Raw genomic sequence first — 21,141 nt, 5'->3', positions numbered from 1 at the left:
ACACAAGGCCAGGAGTTCTCTTTCATCCAAGCATTCAGACCTTTAAAAGGTACTGCAGAGTGACCTCCCCAGGACATCAGCAGCTCCCTCAGCATTCCTGGGTGCAACACAATCACTGATGCACATGCAGCGGCACAGAAAAGAGTCCCAGTCTTCACAAGGCACCGGCAAACCACAGTAGATGAGTGCCACGAAATTACATCACTGATGACATTGCACCTTTCCAGGGCTCTGGTTGTTTATTCCCCCTCCCTGACACACATGGGACAATCAAATCTACCCAAACATGACTTCACGAAAGCTGCCGCCAAGGCCAGATGCAAACAGCCTCCAGAGCATGACATGGAATTGCAGAATGACATGAATGAAATCACTCCCCGCCTCATGACCTCATGTTAGGCTGTGTCAGATGAGAGCTGCTGCCTGCAAAATGCCCCAAGGCCATGGGACAAGGCTGACCCACCCCTCCAGGACCAGCATAAAAGACAGCCCAGAGCCTCTCTCCCTCACACACTTCTCCTGACGCCTTCTGCTCCTGCAGACAACCAGGTGAGTCTCAAGCCCATGACCCTTCTGCTCCTGCACCCCTGGTCCCTCTCTTCCAGCAGGCTCAGCCCCAGCCTCAGCAGACCTCACGCCTCCCCACAGCCCCACAACAGCCTCCACACTTCTTCCCCTTCATGCATCTCTGCGCCTCACACCCCTGCACTCCTGCTCTACCTCACCCCCCTCTCTTCCAGGGACCCTACACACCACAGCCATGGCCTGCAACACCCTCTGCCGACCCTGCGGACCCACCCCGCTGGCCAACAGCTGCAACGAGCCCTGTGCCCTGCAATGCCAGGATTCCCGCGTCATCATCGACCCTTCCCCTGTGCTGGTCACCCTGCCAGGACCCATCATGACCTCCTTCCCCCAGAACACCGCCGTCGGATCCACCTCCTCGGCTGCCGTGGGCACTGAGCTCAGTGTGCAGGGACAGCCCATCTCTGGTGGATTTGGTGGCTTTGGCTATGGCCTTGGCTACGGCCGTGGATTTGGCTATGGCTGTGGCTATGGGCTGGGAGGCCTGGGCTGCTATGGCAGAAGGGGCTATGGCTACAACTGCTAAGGGCCCTCAGCACCAGCCCTGACACCACCAGCTCTGGCCTCTGGCAACAGCTCCTGCAAGCAAAGCACCTCAGCTGATGGTTGCCCTACCCGCACCTCACAACAGATCATTTCCACCGCTTTCCTCTGCCTTTTCATTCTTTTGCACCAATAAAGTTTTCCTGCAACAAACCTGTGACATGTCTTTTTTTTTTTTTTTTTTTCCAATGGTCTCACATCTTCACCCACCACTCTCTAGAGCTCAACAGGCCATTGAGGGTACCTGCAACAGGGCAGCAACAATTTTCCTTACATATACAAAACAACTAAAAACCTATTCTGGCACAGGAAGCACAGGAGGGAATATCTTCCAGAACATGTCACACACCCTGCCAACTGTTACACCAAAGACATTGACACATCAATCTTGTCCTTGGCACAAAACTGGAAAAGTCACTCCATGCCAGTGCACACTTGACAAACTCTCTTCCTGGCCAGGACTCCTGAAGCCTTCCAGCAAAGAAAGAAACAACATCAACCTCTTGGGCAGGAGCTCTGGAGTGCAAGTGCCTCAACTGCCCTGCTCCAGCAAGACCAACAGAGGAACATTTCCAGAACCACGGACAGTGCAGATTTGGATCTCCCAAGTCAGAGACTCCACCACCACTTCCAATCTCTGATCATCCTCATAATGAAAAATTCTTGGCTTCTTTGCCCATGGAATTCCATCTTATTTCACTCGTGCTCTTGCTGTCATGCCCTGCATGTTTACACTGCTGAGGACAGCCAGGCTCCCTTGTCTTCACCTGCCACCATCAGGGATTTGCACACACTGATGTCCAGGACACTGATGGTCACTGATGTCCATTCTTGTCCCCTGGCAGTCCTGGCTCTCTCCCTTTCCCATCTAGCAATCGTCTTTCAGACCCGTTTGTACCTGGGTGGCCCTGAGCTCATCTCAGTGGGGAGCCCAGAACTGCCCACAACACCTCACACGGGACCTCACCGGTGCTGAGCAAACAGCGACAGTCACCTCTCACTGCCTCATCCCAACCCTTTTCCATATCCTGCCCTGGAACCTTGGGGTCCCTTTTCCCACAAGGGCACAGGAACACCACCAGCTCCATTTCTTCTCATCCACAATGCCAAAGGCTTTTTGCAAAAGAAAGCAATTGTTCCAATTGATACCCACCTCTTCCTTCCTACCTGGGATGACTTCCTCGTTCCTCCCAAGAAACAGCCCTTGGCAGATGCCCTTGCTGAGCTCCAGCTGAGGTCCAGGACCACTCAGATTTTCATTCTTGGCCAAAAGGATCCAACTCCTGGGCCTTGCTGCCATCTGGACATTGGGACAGGCCTCTGGGCCCAGTTATTCAGACCCTTCTCAAGCCACTGACACAACCAGGAGTGCCTGGTTGTCCAGGATCAGGCAATGCTCTCTGCCAAAAACCTTGGGAAACACCAAATCCTCTTTCAGACCATCACTCTTTCAGACCATCACAAATGGCCTCACCCCTTTGCACTCAGCCCCAGTAAAGACCCCAAAGGCCCTGGACACCAAAACCTTAAAGGCAAGAGGGGCACCAATACATCCTCATAGCACAGTTAACAGGAAAGGTCAGGTCTAGTGTCAGGCTTAGCCAGGTGGGATCAAGGTGGGAAGGCAAGAAATGAGAGGGAAGGGGCAACACCTCCGGCACAGCTCTAAATCCCCAACCAGATGGACAGGGCTGGGAGCGAATGGGGCTCCTCTTCACAACAAACCCACAAACCACAGCACACCCCTGCCACAGGGTCACCTTGCCGATGACAACCGCACCTCCCCGAAGTTTTGGTTGCTTATTCCACCCTCCCTGACACTCATCTTCAGAGCAAACCCTCCCAAATGCCTCCAACACTCACATACCAATAAGCCACACTTAAAAGCCATGCTCAAGGTCAGAAGGACAGGGCCTCAAGAGAAGGACGTGGAATCGTGGCATTCCATAAAGGCACACCCTCATCATGACAGAGAGGGAAAGCAGAGCACGCTGACCATCAGGTAGCAATTACTGGGTTTTGTTCACAGGAACACAATATTGTGATTTACAGGATATAAATCATTAAGAAACCTGATGGCCTGAATGTGGAATAAGGGAATTGACACCACAGAGCAGCCTGTGAACAAAGGGATAGGACCCCGCTTGTTGTTTCTTATTGGATTTCTGAATGAGGTCAAGGAATACACTTTGCATGCAAGAGTGTGTTGAAATTAGAATTTGAGGAATCCAAGAGGACCATAAAAACGGAACAGGTTCAGCCTGAACAGCCTCTGGTTCACCAGATCTTGTGAGCCCATTCAAGACGCAAAGCCAAGAGCTCTCTTTCATCCATCAGGAACAGCTCCCAGGCACTGGGATCTTTCCAGGCTCTTCCAGAGTGACCTCTCCAGGACATCAGCAGCTCCCTCAGCATTCCTGGGTGCAACACAATGACTGATGGACATCCAGCAGCACAAAACAGAGTCCCAGTCTTCACAAGTCACCCACAAACCACAGCACCCAAGGGCCACAAAGTGACATCACTGATGATGTTGCAAATCTCCAGGGCTCTGGTTGTTTATTCATTCCTCCCTGACACACATCTGACAATGAAATCCTGCCAAATTCCAACCCATGAAAAATGCTGCCAAGATCAGAGGGACACGGCATCAAGAGGAGAACATGGAATTGCAGAACATCACAAAGGAAAACACTCCCTACCTCATGACCTCATGCCACGCGGGGTGAGGCAAGAGCTGCTGCCCCAAAAATGCCCCAAGGCCATGAGACAAGGCAGTCCCGCCCCTCCAGGACCAGCATAAAAGCCAGCCCAGAGCCTCTCTCCCTCACACACTTCTCCACACTCCTTCTGCTCCTGCTGACAGGTGAGCCTCATGCCCCTGACCTTCCTGGTCCTGCTCTCTTGGCCCATCTCTTCCAGCACGCTCAGCCCCAGCCTCAGCAGCCCTCATGCCTCCCCACAGCCCCACAACAGCCTCCACATTCTCTCACCCTCCTGCATCACCACCCCTCACATCCCCACACCCCTGTCCTGCCTCACACCCCCCTCTCTTCCAGGGACCCTCCACACCACAGCCATGGCCTGCAACACCCTCTGCCGACCCTGCGGACCCACTCCGCTGGCCAACAGCTGCAACGAGCCCTGTGCCCTGCAATGCCAGGATTCCCGCGTCATCATCGACCCTTCCCCTGTGCTGGTCACCCTGCCAGGACCCATCATGACCTCCTTCCCCCAGAACACCGCCGTCGGATCCACCTCCTCGGCTGCCGTGGGCACTGAGCTCAGTGTGCAGGGACAGCCCATCTCTGGTGGATTTGGTGGCTTTGGCTATGGCCTTGGCTACGGCCGTGGATTTGGCTATGGGCTGGGAGGCCTGGGCTGCTATGGCAGAAGGGGCTATGGCTACAACTGCTAAGGGCCCTCAGCACCACTCCTGACACCAACCGCCCCTTCCCTGGAACACATGTCAGGCATTGAGGAAGCATCTCTGGACCTAGAATCTCCAATGGGCTCAGTGATTCCAGTTCCTGTGATGCCTTAAGGCGTCACCTGCTCTCCGGGCACCAAGCAAGGCAGTAGCCAAGCGGCCAGCACAAGCTGGCTTCAAACATGGCCCATCTGCCTCCTCCTTCCACTCCCTGCTCTGCATTGCCCCTTTAGTTGTGTCCAGTCCCCTGTGCTGCAAACCCCTTCTCCCAAGCCAGATCCCATTGGGTATCTCCAGTGTGCGGCTCCCAGTGTGGGGTTTCCAGGCCTTGATGCTCTGGCCAAACCTATATGCAAAGCTTCTGCTGCTCATGGACACCCTGCTCGCAACCCAGACCAGCTCTCTTCCACTGGCTGCTCCTGAGTTTTCACTCTTTATCCTTAATAAAGTTTTCTTGCATCACAACCTCACATGGCTCATTCTTTTTTTCTCACAGGACTCTTCCAAGTCTCACTCAGTGCTAAAGCAAATTAGTGCAGGCAATTGGCGTGGATGAAAAAGCACGCCAAGCCCTGTCTTAGGAAATATTCCTCCAGTTGCACTACCCCTAGTGAAACATAAATTTTAAGAGACTTAGAGATTTTAGAGGAGCTAAGATTTTAGTTAGAGATAAGCTTTACTAGAGTTAATTAAAATAAAAGGATTTTGTAAGTAGGCCTTGATGAAGTTAAGAGTTAGTTGTTAACTAATAATTGATTGCTTGTCAACACAATGTTTAGTTAGCTGGGTTTATAATGAAGAATATAGAAACTGACAAATTGCTTTTAGGAACATAAGGCAATTGTGGGCCTCCTCTGTTCTGAAACCGATTGAAGACAAGGAATGGGAGTTCTACCAAGGTTCATTTGTCTTATTTGCATTGAAAAGGTAGAAAGGTCAGAATGAGGAAGACTTCATTTACTTCCTCATTTTGGGACCCCTCTCCATGAAAGGGACCACCGACCCATTTCAAGGAACAAACTACGCATGCTTAATAGCTTTTGAAATGATTAGCATACGAAGCGAGGAATGGGATGTACCAAAATGATGAATATGTATTTGTATTTTGGGTATTCAATTCTTGTGTGGATAAAAGGACTCTGTAATCATTTGAAAGGCACGGTGTGTATTTGAGAGCTATCCCACACACTGCCCGGCATTGCAATAAACATACACTTTCTAACTTTAAACTGTTAGAGAGTTTTTGTCCGTCATAGTTGGATATCGTTGCTAGATCAATATCCATATTTCTTTAATAAATCACTAGCACACTTTGGTCTTCCATTGCACCACACAAACCCTTCACATCCTTGAGATCAGGCCTGGATGCTCTAGTGCAGGTCTTTGCCTGCTTCTGACACAAACCTCTTGTGGTCTCTGTGTTCACTTTTGGTTCCAGTGCCTCATCATCTCTGAGGCTCATCTGCATGTCTGCTTGAGCTGGTCCTTTTCTTCCTTCTCATGGATGGTCCTACCTAGCAAGTCATGAGCTGGGGATTCCTTGCCTTCCCCCACATCCACAGTGTCATGTCCTTCTCTTGGGGTCATGTCCTTCCGACCTTGGAGGCAGCTTTTACGTGTGAGTTTTGGAGAATATATTCTAGTATTTATGGCTCGTGTCAGGGTGGGCTCAAGACATAACCAAAGCGTTGGAGAAGTGGGGTGTAATCACTGGGTCACCCCGTGGTACTTTTGTGCTGTGGTTTGTGGTTGTGTGGGGAGGAGTTGCCCCCACTCTCTGGCAGCCCTGTCAGGCTGGTCTGCATTTTGCAGCTGTGCTAAGTAGGAGGTGTTGTACCTTCAATCGCACACCCTCCCTCCATGCTTTTCTCCCAGCTGGCAATGGCTGACACTGGACCATCTTTTTCCTGTTGGCTGTGCTTTGTGTGTGTCTTGGTGCCCCTCTTGCTTTTAGAGTTTTGATATCCTGGGTCTTTTGGGTCATTTCTTGGTCTAAGGACTGAGGTCGCTTCTCTGGGCAATGTCTGGTTGTCAGAAAGAGGATTGGGCAGTTGCCCTGGGTTGTTGGAGGAGAGCATTGCATAAACCTTGACAATACCCCAGGCTCGTCCAGATTGTGTCAGTGGTGGCCGGAGAAGGCTCTGAAGGGCTGGGTCCAGTGGCTTGTGGTCAGTGTCCCAAAGTCCAGACAGCAGCAAACCCCCAGTGCTGTGGCCCAGGAGTTGGATCCTTTCAGCCAACACTGAAAGCCTGAGTGGTCCTGGACATCTGCTGGAGCTCAGCAAGGACAGGGTGCCAAGTGCTGTTTGTTGGTAGGAGTCATCCCAGGTAGGAAGTAAAGTCTTGGAGTCGCTTGGAACAATGGTTTTCTTCTCTGAAAAAGCCTTTGGGGTTGTGGCTGAGAAGAAATGGACCAGGGGGTGCCCTTGGGTGGGAAAAGGGACCCCAAGGTTCAAGGGAAGAAGTGGGAAAAGTGTTGTGATGGGACAGGGGGAGGTGAATCCTGCTGTCTCCTGAAAGCTGGTGACATCCCATGTGAGGTATTATGACTGGTCCTGGCCTCCCCAGCATGAAAATGAAGTCCATTTAATGAATCTAAACTATTTCAGGGCCAGCAATATTCTAAAGGGGCTGGGGGAACTTTCCTAGAGGAGAGGATGGGATAGCTGAGACTCCCAGGGGACAAAGATGGACAGGGGTGTGCCACCAGTGTGTGCAAATCCCGGATGATGGAGGATGAAGACAAGGGAGCCTGGCTGTTCTTAGCAGTGCACACATGCAGAGCGAGAGAGCAAGGGCACGAGTGAAAAGAGATGGAATTCCATGGGCAAAGAAGACAAGAATCTTTCATCGTGAGGGCAGCCACAGAGTGGAAGAGGTTGTAGAGTGGAAGAGGTGGTGGAGCCTCGATCCTTGGAGATCCAAATCTGAACTGTCCATGGTTCTGGAAATGTTCTTCTGTTGGTCTTGCTTGAGCAGGGCAGTTGAGGCATTTGCACTCCAGAGCTCCTGCCCAAGAGGTTGATGTTGTTTCTCTCTTTGCTGGAAGGCTTCAGGAGTCCTGGCCAGGAAGAGAGTTTGTCAAGTGTGCACTGGCATGGAGTGACTTTTCCAGTTTTGTGCCAAGGAGAACATTGATGTGTCAATGTCTTTGGTGTAGCAGTTTGCAAGGTGTGTGACATGTTCTGGAAGATGTCCCATCCTGTTCTTCCTATGCCTATTAGGTACTCCTACAACTAATTTGTTATTAGTTGTAAGGAGATATATGTAAGCAAAAGTATTGTTGCCCTGTTCCACATACTCCCAGTGGCTTGTTCAGCTCTAGAATGTGGTAGGTGAGGATGTGAGATCACTGGAAAAAAAAAAGATAAGGAGGCATTGGAGGTTTGATGAAGGTAAAATTTATTGATGTGAAACAATGAAAAGTCAGGAGAAAGAAGTGGAAATAATCTGTTGTGAGGTGCGAGTAGGGCGACCATCAGCTGAGGTGCTTTGCTTGCAGGAGCTGTTGCCAGAGCCCAGAGCTGGTGGTGTCAGGAGTGGTGCAGAGGGCCCTTAGCAGTTGTAGCCATAGCCCCTTCTGCCATAGCAGCCCAGGCCTCCCAGCCCATAGCCAAATCCACGGCCGTAGCCAAGGCCGTAGCCACCGAAGCCACCAAATCCACCAGAGATGGGCTGTCCCTGCACACTGAGCTCAGTGCCCACGGCAGCCGAGGAGGTGGATCCGACGGCGGTGTTCTGGGGGAAGGAGGTCATGATGGGTCCTGGCAGGGTGACCAGCACAGGGGAAGGGTCGATGACGACGCGGGAATCCTGGCACTGCAGGGCACAGGGCTCGTTGCAGCTGTTGGCCAGTGGGGTGGGTCCGCAGGGTCGGCAGAGGTTGTTGCAGGCCATGGCTGTGGTGTGGAGGGTCCCTGGAAGAGAGGGGGGTGAGGCAGGGCAGAGTTGTGGGGGTGTGAAGGGCAGTGATGCAGGAGGGTAATGGAGTGTGGAGGCTGTTGTGGGGCTGTGGGGAGGTGTGAGGGCTGCTGAGGCTGGGGCTGAGCATGCTGGCAGAGAGGGGCCAGGGGGTGCAGGAGCAGGAGGATCAGGGGTTTGAGACTCACCTGGTTGTCTGCAAGAGCAGAAGGCGTCAGGAGAAGTGTGTGAGGGAGAGAGTCACTGGCCCGGCTTTTATGCTGGTCCTGGAGGGGCGGGACAGCCTTGTCCCATGGCCTTGGGGCATTTTGCAGGCAGCAGCTCTTGCCTGTCCCAGCTTGGTGAGTCATGAGGTGCGGAATGTTTTCCTTCATACAATTCTGCAGTTCCATGTTCCACACTTGATGCCGTGTCCATCTGACCTTGGCGGCAGCTTTAGGGTGAGAATTGGTTTTGGGCGGATTTGATTGTTCCATGTGTGTCAGGGAGGGCTGAATAAACAACCACAGCCCTGGAGATGTGCAGTGTCATCACTGAGGTCATTTTGTGGTACTCATCTACTGTGCTTTGTTAGTGCCTTGTGAAGACTGGGACTCTTTTCTGTGCCACTGGATGTCCATCGGTCATTGTGTTGCACCCAGGAATGCTGATGGAGCTGCTGATGTCCTGAGGAGGTCACTCTGCAATAACCTGGCAGGATTCCGGTGCCTTTGTGTGCTTCCTAATGTATGAAAGAGAGCTCTTGGCCTTGAATCAGATCAAGGGCGAGGATCCGGCAAAGCAGAGGCTGTTCAGGCTGAACTTGTTCCATTTTTCAGGTCCATTTGGATTTCTGCAATCTACACGACAGCGTACACTGTCATTTAAAGCATATTCCTTGACCTCATTCATGAATCTTATAAACAAACAACAAGCCTGTGTTTGCCCAGGCTGCTCTGTGATGTCAATTCTCTTATTCTGCATCCAAGCCACAAGGTTTCATAATTTGAAACCTCTAAATCTTAATATTTTCTTCCTGTTAGCAAAAGCTAATTGTTACTAATGGACAATCAGTGAGCTCCTCCTCCCTCCTGTGTCATGGTGCTGGCATTCCTTTTTGGAATTCTGAGATTCTAAGCCATTTTGTTAAAGGTCTTGTCCATCTGACTTTGATGGCAATATTTAAATGCAAGTAGCAGAGGTTAAATGCTGGTGTTGTTGGCCTTGTCAGGGTAAGGTGAAGATGTGACCAAAGCCACCTCATCAAGTGAGGACGCCCCAGGGCACTCATGTTCTGTAGTTTGTGGGTGCATTGTGAAGATGGGCCCCAAACCATCATGGCTCTGTCAGGCTGTTCTGGGCTTCGCAGGAGAGTTGCTTTTGAGAGTCTGCTCCTTTCATCCCATTGTTTCCATCCCCACCATGTTGCCATCTCTCCACGTGTTTTTGTATACCAGACCTTTCCGGCTGCAGATGGGAAAGCAATCTTGTTGTTTAGGGAGGAGCCCATGCTGCCCTAAGTTTTGTGTTGGTTCATCCATAGCGCTCGACTCATCTGGGCTCAGCAAGGTCACACTGTGGGGTCACAGTGCTGAGCTCTGCCTGACGCATGGAAAGGGAAAATGGTGAAGGATACAGAGAACAAGACATGTGAGGAGAACTATTCCTCAACCAGTGATTAATCCACTCTTTGGCCACGTATCCTTTGCTGCAAAAAACTCCAGCAGCTACCAGGACAGGATTAGGAAAAGAAATAAAAGTGCGTTGAGGGCAGTGTGCATCCTTTCAGCCACAACTGCTGGGACTCCACAGTGGAACACGGACATGGACATGGTTGACCAAGATCAACTCAGGGAGACCAAGACAATGATGGAATTGGAACACCCCTAAAATTAGATTAAACTAGGGACCTGGAATTTCAGGCAGGAGACAAAATGCAATTGGGAGATGTTGCCAATATGCCATGGCATGACCTAGCATTAAATCCCCGGTTCTGCAAAGCATTTGGTAAGTCCTCTGCATGTCCTGACACTTGCTATCAACAACAAGATATAGGTTGTTAATTCTCTCAACTAAGAGGTTATGCCAAGGTCAGATGGACACAGCCTCAAGGGAAAGAACACAGAATTGCAGAGTTGCAGGAAAGAAAACACTCCCCACCTCATGACTCACCACGCTGGGCAAGGCAAGAGCTGTTGCCTAAAAATGCCCCAAGGCCATGGGACAAGGCTGTACCACCCCTCCAGGACCAGCATAAAAGCCAGCCCAGTGACTCTCTCCCTCACACACTTCTCCTGACACCTTCTCCTGTGCAGACAGCAAGGTGAGTCTCAATCCCCTGATCCTCCTGCTCCTGCACCTCTGGCCCCTTTCTCTCAGTCCACTCGGCCCCAGCCTCAGCAGCCCTCACGCCTCCCCACAGCCCCGCAACAGCCTCCACATTCTCTCACTCTCCTGCATCACTGCCCCTTGCTTCATTCACACCTGCCCTGCCTCACCCCCCTCTCTTCCAGGGACCCTCCACACCACAGCCATGGCCTGCAACACCCTCTGCCGACCCTGCGGACCCACCCCGCTGGCCAACAGCTGCAACGAGCCCTGTGCCCTGCAATGCCAGGATTCCCGTGTCGTCATCGACCCTTCCCCTGTGCTGGTCACCCTGCCAGGACCCATCATGACCTCCTTCCCCCAGAACACCGCCGTCGGATCCACCTCCTCGGCTGCCGTGGGCACTGAACTCAGTGTGCAGGGACAGCCCATCTCTGGTGGATTTGGTGGCTTTGGTGGCTACGGCCTTGGCTACGGCTTTGGCTACGGCCATGGATTTGGCTACGGGCTGGGAGGCCTGGGCTGCTATGGCAGAAGGGGCTATGGCTACAACTGCTAAGGGCCCTCAGCACCACTCCTGACACCAACCAACCACTCCGTGGAACACATCTCAGGCATTGAGGACGCCTCTCTGGGCCAAGAGTCTCAAACTGGCTCAGCTCTTCCAGCTCCTGCTCTGAGGGTACCAAGCAAGGCAGTAGCCAAGGGGCCTGCCTGGGCTTCCTGCAAACATGGCCCATCTGCCTCCTGCTCTTCTCCTTACCCTGCTTCCTGCTCTCTGCTCTCCCTTTTGGCTCTCTCCAGTCCCCTCTGCTGCAAACCCCTTCTTCCAGGCCGGAGACCATTGGGCACCTATGGTGGGTTGCTGCCACTGTGGGACAGGAAGTCCTTGATGCTCTGGCCAAATATTCTACAAGCAATGGACCTCGGCTGTTGGTCACTCTGACTGCACCTCAGCCCAATTCCCTTCCACTGGCTGCTCCTGCTTTTTCACTATTTTATCCCAATAAAATTTTTCTTGCATCACAATTTCAGATGTCTGTTTTCTGAATGTACTCACTTGTAATAAACTGGATGTGAAACCTGTTTCCCCTGTGCTGTGCCACAGGAGAGCAGGAATCAATAGTCCAAGTGTCTTCAGAAGTTTAGGTTGGATATTAAGGAATCCTCCTTCATGGAGAGGGTTGCCATTGGTGTCACAGACTGCACAGCATAATGGTGGAGTCATCATCCCTGCAGGGATTTAATATCCCTGTAGATGTGTCATTTGAGGACATGGGTTAATGCTGGCTTTGGTAGTGCAGAGGGAATGGTTAGACTTTGTACTTAAAATTTAGATCTTCTGCAACAAAAATGTTTCTAAGATGTGATCGTTTAGTGGCCAATTTTGTAGTCCTGCTTTAACAGTTGTACTCCATGTCAAGAGGCTTTTCCATCAGAACTGACCTGACTCCATGTGTGTTGGTGGCTGCTGTGCAAGGGAGCAGAGGCCAAAGGGGAGCGGCAGCAGGGGAGGGGTGAGCCGGGACTTTGGGGTCTTGAGTTGTGGCAAATGCTGAGGGGTGAGGCCAGTTCTCTTGGAGGATCTCCCTTGAGGAAATGGTGCTTGGTCGAGCTGTGTGTCTACTCTGTGCCAGTGACTCAGCCTGGGCATGAGGAGGGAGCTGTGGCTAGTGTTGGACACAGCCCTTTTGTGAAGCCTTTGAGGCTCCTTCCCCTTCCATGCTCCCAGAGCAACCAAGGAAATCCAGGTTGCCTGAGAGAGCAGTGAGTGGCCTGAGAGTGGCTGTGGGGCTGGGCCCAGAGGCTGGGCATCAGTGGCCCAAAATTCAAATTGAAGCAAATCTCAAGGGAAGGAAGTCAAGGGTTATATCCATGAGGCCAACCCTGTTCAACATCCTCAACAATGACGTGGGCAGTGGGACAGTTGTCCCCTCAGCGAGCTGGCAGCAGATGGAGTGGCTGAGGCACCACTTGGGTCTCCCACCAGTCAGAGACACCTGGAGACTGAGGGTTAGAGGCATCTCCTGAAGTTCAAGCAAGGAAAATGTGAAGTTCTGCATCTGGGCAGGAATGGCAGTGGGTCCCAGGTCATGCTGGGGGCTGAGAGGCTGGAAAGGAGCTTTGCAGAGGCAGGACCCTGTGGTGCTGGTGGAGAACAAAGGGATCACAAAATCTCAATGCTTTCCTTCCTGGAAAAGGTATCACCAGTATCCAAGATAGATTTTAGACAATTCTTGCCCTGAAATTGGGAGAAGTGACCTTTCCTCTCTTTAGAGCACTGGTGGGGTCCTGTGTGGGGTGGTGTGGGCAGTTTTGGGCTGTCCAGCGAAAGAAGCACAAGGGCTTAGTGAAACAAGACCAGATCGGGGCAACCAAGATGCTGAAAGGGTGGAGAATCATTCCTAGAGGGCAGAGAGAGCTGGGATTCCCAGGAGACAAGGCAGATCCCTGACGGCAGGAAATGAAGTTGAGGAAGCCTGGCTGTTCTCAACAGTGCACACAGGAGAAGGAAAGTGAGGAAGGGAAGAAGGGAAAACAGATGGAATTCCATGGGGAAAGAAGGCAAGACTTTTTGAGTGTGAGAGTGGTCTCGGAGTGGAAAAGCTGGTGGAGTCTGCTGGGAGAACCAAAACTGAGCTGGCCATGGTCCTGGAAATGCTGCCCTTGCTGACTTTCCTTGAGGAGAGGGAAATGAAGCACTTGTATTCCAGAGTCCATGCCAAAGTGGATGACGTTGTTCCTCCTGTTTGCTGGGTGGGTTCAAGAGTGCTGATGGGGAAGAGAGTTTTCCAAGTGTGTGCTGGCACAGAGAGATTCTACCAGAGCCATGAGCAGGAGAGCATGGATGTGTCAAAACATTTGGGGCAGTAGTCCAAGGTTTGCATCATGTTTTGGAAAGTGTGCCCTCAACCCCTGCTTCCAGTGCCTGTCTTGGTTATTGCTGGGGGTGACATCTTACCTAAGAGAGGCGTTCTGCATCTTTCCCATCCACGCCAACAGCCTATCTGGCATTTTACTGGGTGAGGATATGAAACTATAGGAATTGAAAAAGATGAGGAGCTATATCAGACTTTGATGCACGTAAACTTTATTGAGGGGAAAAAAATGAAGACAGGAGAAAGAGCTAGAAGGAATCCAGTGTGAGACGCAAGCAGGGCGACGATCAGCCGAGGTGATTTGCTTGCAGGAGCTGTTGCCAGAGCCGCAAGCATATTATTGATATCAGGGGTGGTGCTGAGGGCCCTTAGCAGTTGTAGCCATAGCCCCTTCTGCCATAGCAGCCCAGGCCTCTCAGCCCATAGTCAAATCCATGGCCATAGCCAAGGCCGTAGCCAAAGCCACCAAATCCACCAGAGCATGTAATTGATAATAGAAAATAAACAACCTTGAGAAGCCGACCCTATGCATTCCGACTTCTTCTTTGGCTGCATGGGCTGGGAGGAAAAGACTTTTTTACAATCTCGGGGTCATCTCGACCTCCATATCCCTGACACATTGAATTCACCCCTCCGTGCATTTATGCCAGTTGGCAAAGCCTGCCCTCAGACCTCACCTTTCAATTTCGACATGCTCAGTGGGTGCACAAATGATTGTCTCACTTCAAAAGTTTTGATATTTTTGGTCATCCCTTGGGCTGAGTGCTAAAGGCTGAGGCCACTTGTGATTGTCTGAATGAGGATCTGGAGGCTGACCAGGGCTGTTGGAGACAAGTATTTCAGGATCCTCAACAACCCAGGCAAGCCCAGCTGGCGTCAGTGCCCAGCGCAGTGGACTGAGAAAGGTCTGCAGGGCTGGGCCCAGTGGTTTGTGGCCAGTGTCCTAAAGTCCAGATGGCAGCAAGTCCCCAGTGCTGTAGCCCAGGAGTTGGATCCACTGGGCCAACACTGAGAACGTGCCAGGTTCTGGACATCTGTTGGATTTCAGAGCAGGTGGTGTCAGGAGTGGTGCTGAGGAGCCTTACCAGTTGTAGCCATAGCCCCTTCTGCCGTACCAGCCCAGCCCACAGCCATAGCCCTGCCCATAGCCAAATCCACAGCCATAGCCAAATCCACGGCCGTAGCCAAAGCCACCAAATCCACCAGAGATGGGCTGTCCCTGCACACTGAGTTCAGTGCCCACGGCAGCCGAGGAGGTGGATCCGACGGCGGTGTTCTGGGGGAAGGAGGTCATGATGGATCCTGGCAGGGTGACCAGCACAGGGGAAGGGTTGATGATGACGTGGGAATCCTGGCATTGCAGGGCACAGGGCTCGTTGCAGCTGTTGGCCAGCGGGGTGGGTCCGCAGGGTCGGCAGAGGGTGTTGCAGGCCATGGCTGTGGTGTGGAGGGTCCCTGGAAGAGAGGAGGGCGAGGCAGGGCAGGGATGTGAGGGTGTGAAGGGCAGTGATATAGAAGGTTGAAAGAGTGTGCAGGCTGTTGTGTGGCTGTGGGGAGGTGTGAGGGCTGCTGAGGCTGGGGCTGAGCCTGCTGCAATCGAGGGACCAGGGGTGGGCAGGAGCAGGAGGGTCAGGAGATTGAGGCTCACCTGGTTGTTGGCAGGAGCAGGAGAGGAAGGCGTCAGGCAAAGTGTGTGAGGGAGAGAGGCTCTGGGCTGGGTTTTATGCTGGTCCTGGAGGGGTGGGAAAGCCTTGTCCCATGGCCTTGGGGCATTTTGCAGGCAGCAGCTCTTTGTTGACCCAGCCTGGTGAGTCCTGAGGTGGGGAGTGTTCTACTTTGTGCTATTCTGTGATTCCATGTCCTGCTCTTGAGGCTGTGTCCATCTGACCTTGGCAGCAGATTTAATGATTAGGTATTTGGGTGGATTTGATTGTTCCAGGTGTGTCAGGGATGGGTGAATGAACAATCAAGGCCCTAAGCATCTGCGATGTTTGCAGTGATGTCCTTTTGTGGCACTTGTGTGCTGTGGTCTGTGATTGTCGTGTGATGACCGGGACTCTGTTCCATGACACTGCATGTGCATCAGTGATTGTGTTGCACCCAGGAATGCGGAGGGAGCTGCTGATGTCCTGAGGAGGTCACTCTGCAAGAGCTTGGCAAAATCCCAGAGCCTGGGAGCTTCTCCTGTTGGATGAAAGGGCGCTCATGACCTTGTGTCTTGACTGGGATCAAGAGAGAGGACATTTAAAATGAGAGGCTGTTCTGGCTGAACCTGTTCCAGTATTACGTCCCATTTGGAGTTCTCCAATTCACATGACAATGTTCTCTGCCATTTAAACTGTATTACGTGACCTTGTTAAGAAATCCATTAAGGAAACAACAAACTGGGCTTGATCCCTTTTTTCCCAGGCTGTCTGTGACATCAGTTAGCTTATTCCGCATTCAAGCCACAAGTTTCATACCTCATAACCTGAAATTGTTAACATTGTGTTCCTGTAGGTAAATAAAAAACAATTACTAATTGGCAATCTGTGAGGTCCTCTGTCCTTCCCTGACAAGGCAGGTGCGTGTCTTTGAGGAATTGTGCAATTCCACATCCTGCTCCTGAGGCCCTGTCCAGCTGTGGGGGTAACTTTTAATTGCGAGTACTAAGAGGTCAGATTTTTCTGTTGGTGGTTCATGTCAGGGAGGGCTGAAGACATGACCCAAGCTTTGGAGAGGTGGGGTGTCATCACTGTGGTCACCTCATGGCCCTCATGTGCTGTGGTCTGGGGGTGCCTTCTGAAAAATTACCCCAAATTTCTCACAGTCGTGATAGGCTGGTCGGGGCTCTGCAGCTGCGCCAAGGAGGAGGTGTTGCAACTCCCATTGCTGTGGGAACCCAGGACATCCCTCTGGCTACCCTGGCTGTCTCGAGACCCTGGCAGGGGGCTCGGAGACCTTGGCACAAAGTCAAAAACACGTGTGGCTTGGATTTTAGCCTGTGGAAAAAACTGCCAACTTTGTATGAAGAATTACAAGCCACAAGGGTTTGAGTAGTGTGCTAGTTGAATTAACAGAGGATGAAAAAATAGAATTTTAGGGTTTTAAAATAAGGGGTTCAAGGAGACAAGATGGAGGGATTTGGGTGTGTCCTGACCTTCTTCTCCTTCTTCTTGCCCACCATGTCTTGCTGTGATGGTGACAGTTTTCTATTGGTTTAAGGTAAAGACACACTGCCCAACATAAATGACAGATAGTGACACGTTATGGTAAACATAGCACGCGTAGTTTTTACTATAAAATGGTAACACCACCCCAAGGGGGTTGGAGTCTGTCACAGACTGACCTGCTAGGCAGACCACAGCTCCTTGAGAAAGCATGTTATAGATAAGACAAAATAAACAACCTTGAGAAGCCGACCCTACGCATTCCGACTTCTTCTTTGGCTGCGCGGGCTGGGAGAAAAAGACTTTTTTACAATCTCGGGGTCATCTCGACCTCCATATCCCTGACACATTGAATTCACCCCTCCGTGCATTTATGCCAGTTGGCAAAGCCTGCCCTCAGACCTCACCTTTCCATTTGGACATGCTCAGTGGGTGCACAAGTGATAGTCTCACTTCAAAAGTTTTGATATTTTCGGTCATCCCTTGGGCTGAGTGCTAAAGGCTGAGGCCACTTGTGATTGTCTGAATGAGGATCTGGAGGCTGACCAGGGCTGTTGGAGACAAGCATTTCATGATCCTCAACAACCCAGGCAAGTCCAGCTGGCATCAGTGCCCAGCGCAGTGGACTGAGAAAGGTCTGCAGGGCTGGGCCCAGTGGTTTGTGGCCAGTGTCCCAAAGTCCAGATGGCAGCAAGTCCCCAGTGCTGTAGCCCAGGAGTTGGATCCACTGGGCCAACACTGAGAACGTGCCAGGTTCTGGACATCTGCTGGACTTCAGCAAGGGCAGCTGCCAAGTGCTTTTTCCTGGGAGGACTCATCCCGGGTAGGAAGAAATACCCCGTGTGTCACTTGGAACAATTGTTTTCTTCTCTGAAAACGCCTTTGTGGTTCTGGGTTAGAAGGAATGGGGCAGGAGGTGTCCCTGTCTTGTTGTGGAAAAAGTCACCCTCAGCCTCCAGATCAGGACTGGGGAGAATTGTTGTGATAAGGCAGGGAGAGAAGACTCTTGGTGTCTTCTGAGCACTGCTGAGGTGGTGTGTGCAATTCGAGTCTCCCCAGTGTGAAAATGAAGTCAGTTTAGTGAAGAGCGACCAGTTCCGAACCACCGAGATTCCAAAAGGGTTGGTGAATCATTCTTGGATGAGAAACTGGGACACCCAGGGGACAAGGGTGGACAGGGAGGTGCCATCAGCGTGCGCAAATTCCTGATTGCATAGAATGAAGTCGAGGGAGCCTGGCTGTTCTCAGCAGTGCATGCGTGCAGGACAAGAAGGCAAGGGCAAAGGGAAAACAGATGGAATGCAATTGCTAGAGAAGGTAAGAATTTCTCGTTTTGAGGGTGCTCACAGAACGGAAAAGGTGTTTTGTTGTCGGTCCTGGGAAATCCAAGACTGAACTGTCCGTGGTGCTGGGAATGCTGCTCGTGTTGGTCTTGCTTGAACAGGGAAGTTGAAGCACTTGCACTCCAGATTTCCTGCCCCAGCAGAGGCGTTTGGGAATCTCTTTGCTGGAAGAGTTCAAGAGTCCTGGTGGGGAAGAGAGTTTGCCAAGTGTGTGCTGACACAGAAGGACTTGACCAGGAGAGCATGGACGTGTCCAAGGCTTTGGTCTATCAGGTGATTGGTTTGTGTCATGTTCTGGAAAGTGTCACCTCCTGTGCTTCCTATGCCAGACTTTCTTATAAGTTGTTTTGATATATTTGTGAGGGATGTGTTGTTGCACATAACCCAATGGCCTGTTGAGGTGTGGAATGTGCTTGGTAAGGATGTGAGACCACTGGAATTAGAGAAGCAAAGGAGGCGTCTCAGGCTTTGATGCAGGAAAACTTTATTGAGGCACAAGGATGAAGAGACAGGAGAAAGGAGAAGTCGGGATCCAGTGTGAGGAGCAAGTGGAGCAACCATGAGTTCTGGTAGTTTGCTGGCAGGAGTTGTTGCGAGAACCCAGAGCAGGTGGTGTCAGGAGTGGTGCTGAGGAGCCTTACCAGTTGTAGCCATAGCCCCTTCTGCCATTCCAGCCCAGCCCACAGCCATAGCCCTGCCCATAGCCAAATCCACAGCCATAGCCAAATCCTCGGCCATAGCCACCAAAGCCACCAAATCCACCAGAGATGGGCTGTCCCTGCACACTGAGTTCAGTGCCCACGGCAGCCGAGGAGGTGGATCCGACGGCGGTGTTCTGGGGGAAGGAGGTCATGATGGGTCCTGGCAGGGTGACCAGCACAGGGGAAGGGTTGATAATGACGTGGGAATCCTGGCATTGCAGGGCACAGGGCTCGTTGCAGCTGTTGGCCAGCGGGGTGGGTCCGCAGGGTCGGCAGAGGGTGTTGCAGGCCATGGCTGTGGGGTGGAGGGTTCCTGGAAGAGAGGAGGGCAAGGCAGGGCAGGGATGTGAGGGTGTGAAGGGCAGTGATGTAGAAGGTTGAAAGAGTATGCAGGCTGTTGTGTGGCTGTGGGGAGGTGTGAGGGCTGCTGAGGCTGGGGCTGAGCCTGCTGGAATAGAGGGACCAGGGGTGGACAGGAGCAGGAGGGTCAGGGGCTTGAGACTCACCTGGTTGTTGGCAGGAGCAGGAGGGGAAGGCGTCAGGAGAAGTGTGTGAGGGAGAGAGGCTCTGGGCCGGCTTTTATGCTGGTCCTGGAGGGGTGGGACAGCCTTGTCCCATGGCCTTGGGGCATTTTTTAGGCAGCAACTCTTGCCTGTCCCAGCCTTGTGAGTCATGAGGTGGGGAGTGTTTTCCTTCATGTATTCTTGCAATTTTCTCTTCTTCCTTTGAGGCGGTGTCCATCTGACCTTGGCAGAACATCATAACTGGGAGAATTGATGACCAGTATCTCATTGTTTATGGTGCGTGTCAGGACATGTAAAATACTCAGCCGAATCTTAGGATAATTGTGGTGTTGTCAGTAAGGTCATACCATGGCATATTGATGACATCTCCCATTTGCATTCTTGCTTCCTGCCTGAAAGAACTCCCAGTTTTCTCATCTTGTCCTCGTTTTGAGGATACCCCAGTCCTGTCAGTGTCATGGTGTCCCTGCAGCCTTCTTGGTCAACCATGTCCATGTCCTTGTTCCACCAGGGAGTCCCTGCAGTGGTGGGGACCAGGACTGTCCCCTGCCTCAACTTTTCTCTAGCTCAGGCACATGGGTTTCAAGGGTGGATTAATCAGTGGATGGGGAACTGTGCTCCTCATGTGTCTCGTTGTCCTTATCCTTCAGCATTTTTTCCTTTCCAATGGTCAGTCACAGTCTAGCACTGGGACCCCACAGTGTGACCTTGCTGGTCACAGCTGAGGCGAGCACTATGGATGAACCAGCTCAAGACTTTGGGGAGCATGGGAGGCCATCCTAAATCACAGGGATTGCTTTTGCATTTCCAGCAGGAAAGGCTGGGAATATAGACAGGCTCTGAATGTTTGCAGCATGGTGGGGATGGAGAGAATATCATGGAAAGGGCAGCTCTTCACAAGCAGTGCTCCTGCAAAGCCAGACAATCCTGACAGAGCTGGCCCCAGACGACTCGGGGTGCCACTTCACACTGTACCCAAAAACCAGGGCACACCAGTGCCATGGGTTGACCTCGCTGATGACACCCCTTCTCTCCAAGGCTTTGGACATGTTTTCAGCCTGCCATGACACATGCCATCAACACCTGCCCCTAACCTCTAAGACGCTTAAAATCTGCCGCCAAGGTCAGATGGACATGGCCTCAAAAGAAGGACATGGAGCTGCAGAATTCCAGAAAGGAATGTCCGCACCATAACATAGGAGGGAAGAAAACTGTGCTGTCCAACCATTAGTAATTACTGGGTTTTGCTAGCAGGAACAGATTATTAAGACTAAAAGGATATGAGATATGAAACCTCATGGCTTGAATGCGGAATAAAAGCGAGGACATCACAGCCCAGCCTGGGAAAAAATGGATCAAGCTGGGTTGGGTCTTTGCTTAATGGATTTCTTAATGAGGTCAAGGAATACACTTTAAATGACAGAGCACAATGCCATGTAAAGATGAGAAGTCCAAATGGACCACGACACCAGAACAAGTTCAATTGGACCAGACTCTACTATTCCACATGTTCTCTCTTGATTCAATTCAAGACACAAGGCCATGAGCTGTCTTTCATTTTTAGGAACACTCCTACGCAAGAGAACATTTCCATGTTATTGCAGTGTGACCTCCCCAGGACATCAGCAGCTCCCTCAGCATTCCTGGGAGAAACATAATCACAGATGGACATCCAGCAGCATAGAAAAGAGTCCCAGTCTTCACAAGCCACCCACAAAACACAGGACGTGTGCCACAAAATGACCTCACTGATGATATC

At 51.7% G+C, this 21,141-nt stretch overlaps 4 protein-coding genes and 2 pseudogenes across 4 annotated transcripts; 3 read left to right on the top strand and 3 right to left on the bottom strand.

Moving 5' to 3' along the window:
• The first annotated feature begins 459 nt into the window (after positions 1–459).
• Positions 460–1,111, top strand: LOC128819188 (feather beta keratin-like). The gene is made up of 2 exons (XM_053999163.1): positions 460–549; positions 741–1,111. The coding sequence occupies exon 2, from the start codon at positions 761–763 to the stop codon at positions 1,109–1,111; it is 351 nt and encodes a 116-aa protein (XP_053855138.1). The 5' UTR covers positions 460–549; positions 741–760.
• Positions 1,112–3,879: 2,768 nt separating this feature from the next.
• LOC128819083 (feather beta keratin-like) lies at positions 3,880–4,556 on the top strand. Its single transcript, XM_053999016.1, has 2 exons — positions 3,880–3,994; positions 4,188–4,556. Exons 1-2 carry the CDS (start codon positions 3,880–3,882, stop codon positions 4,544–4,546), a joined length of 474 nt encoding a protein of 157 aa, XP_053854991.1. The 3' UTR covers positions 4,547–4,556.
• A 3,557-nt stretch (positions 4,557–8,113) lies between these two features.
• On the bottom strand, positions 8,114–8,821 carry LOC128819208 (feather beta keratin-like). The gene is made up of 2 exons (XM_053999203.1): positions 8,668–8,821; positions 8,114–8,475 (listed from the first exon to the last, which is right to left on the bottom strand). Exon 2 carries the CDS (start codon positions 8,453–8,455, stop codon positions 8,114–8,116), a length of 342 nt encoding a protein of 113 aa, XP_053855178.1. The 5' UTR covers positions 8,456–8,475; positions 8,668–8,821.
• Positions 8,822–10,663: 1,842 nt separating this feature from the next.
• Positions 10,664–11,345, top strand: LOC128819046 (feather beta keratin-like; annotated as a pseudogene).
• A 2,688-nt stretch (positions 11,346–14,033) lies between these two features.
• Positions 14,034–15,324, bottom strand: LOC128819236 (feather beta keratin-like). Its single transcript, XM_053999268.1, has 3 exons — positions 15,314–15,324; positions 14,874–15,120; positions 14,034–14,145 (listed from the first exon to the last, which is right to left on the bottom strand). Exons 2-3 carry the CDS (start codon positions 15,098–15,100, stop codon positions 14,034–14,036), a joined length of 339 nt encoding a protein of 112 aa, XP_053855243.1. The 5' UTR covers positions 15,101–15,120; positions 15,314–15,324.
• Positions 15,325–18,640: 3,316 nt separating this feature from the next.
• Positions 18,641–21,141, bottom strand: part of LOC128819028 (feather beta keratin-like) — a 93,900-nt pseudogene continuing 91,399 nt past the window's right edge.

Source organism: Vidua macroura, chromosome 1, assembly GCF_024509145.1.
Source record: "Vidua macroura isolate BioBank_ID:100142 chromosome 1, ASM2450914v1, whole genome shotgun sequence".
Lineage (NCBI taxonomy): Eukaryota > Metazoa > Chordata > Aves > Passeriformes > Viduidae > Vidua > Vidua macroura.
Note: the sequence above shows the minus strand (reverse complement) of the source record. Positions and strands in the feature narration are given on the sequence as shown.

Coding starts and splice junctions, on each gene's coding strand:
- LOC128819083 (XM_053999016.1), top strand. CDS start 3,880: ATGCCCCAAGGCCATGAGACAAGGCAGTCCCGCCCCTCCAGGACCAGC. Junction 3,995..4,187: donor CCTTCTGCTCCTGCTGACAG/GTGAGCCTCATG, acceptor CCTCTCTTCCAG/GGACCCTCCACACCACAGCC.
- LOC128819236 (XM_053999268.1), bottom strand. CDS start 15,100: ATGGCCTGCAACACCCTCTGCCGACCCTGCGGACCCACCCCGCTGGCC. Junction 14,146..14,873: donor AGTGTGCAGGGACAGCCCAT/CTCTGGTGGATT, acceptor ATCAATTACATG/CTCTGGTGGATTTGGTGGCT.
- LOC128819188 (XM_053999163.1), top strand. CDS start 761: ATGGCCTGCAACACCCTCTGCCGACCCTGCGGACCCACCCCGCTGGCC.
- LOC128819208 (XM_053999203.1), bottom strand. CDS start 8,455: ATGGCCTGCAACAACCTCTGCCGACCCTGCGGACCCACCCCACTGGCC.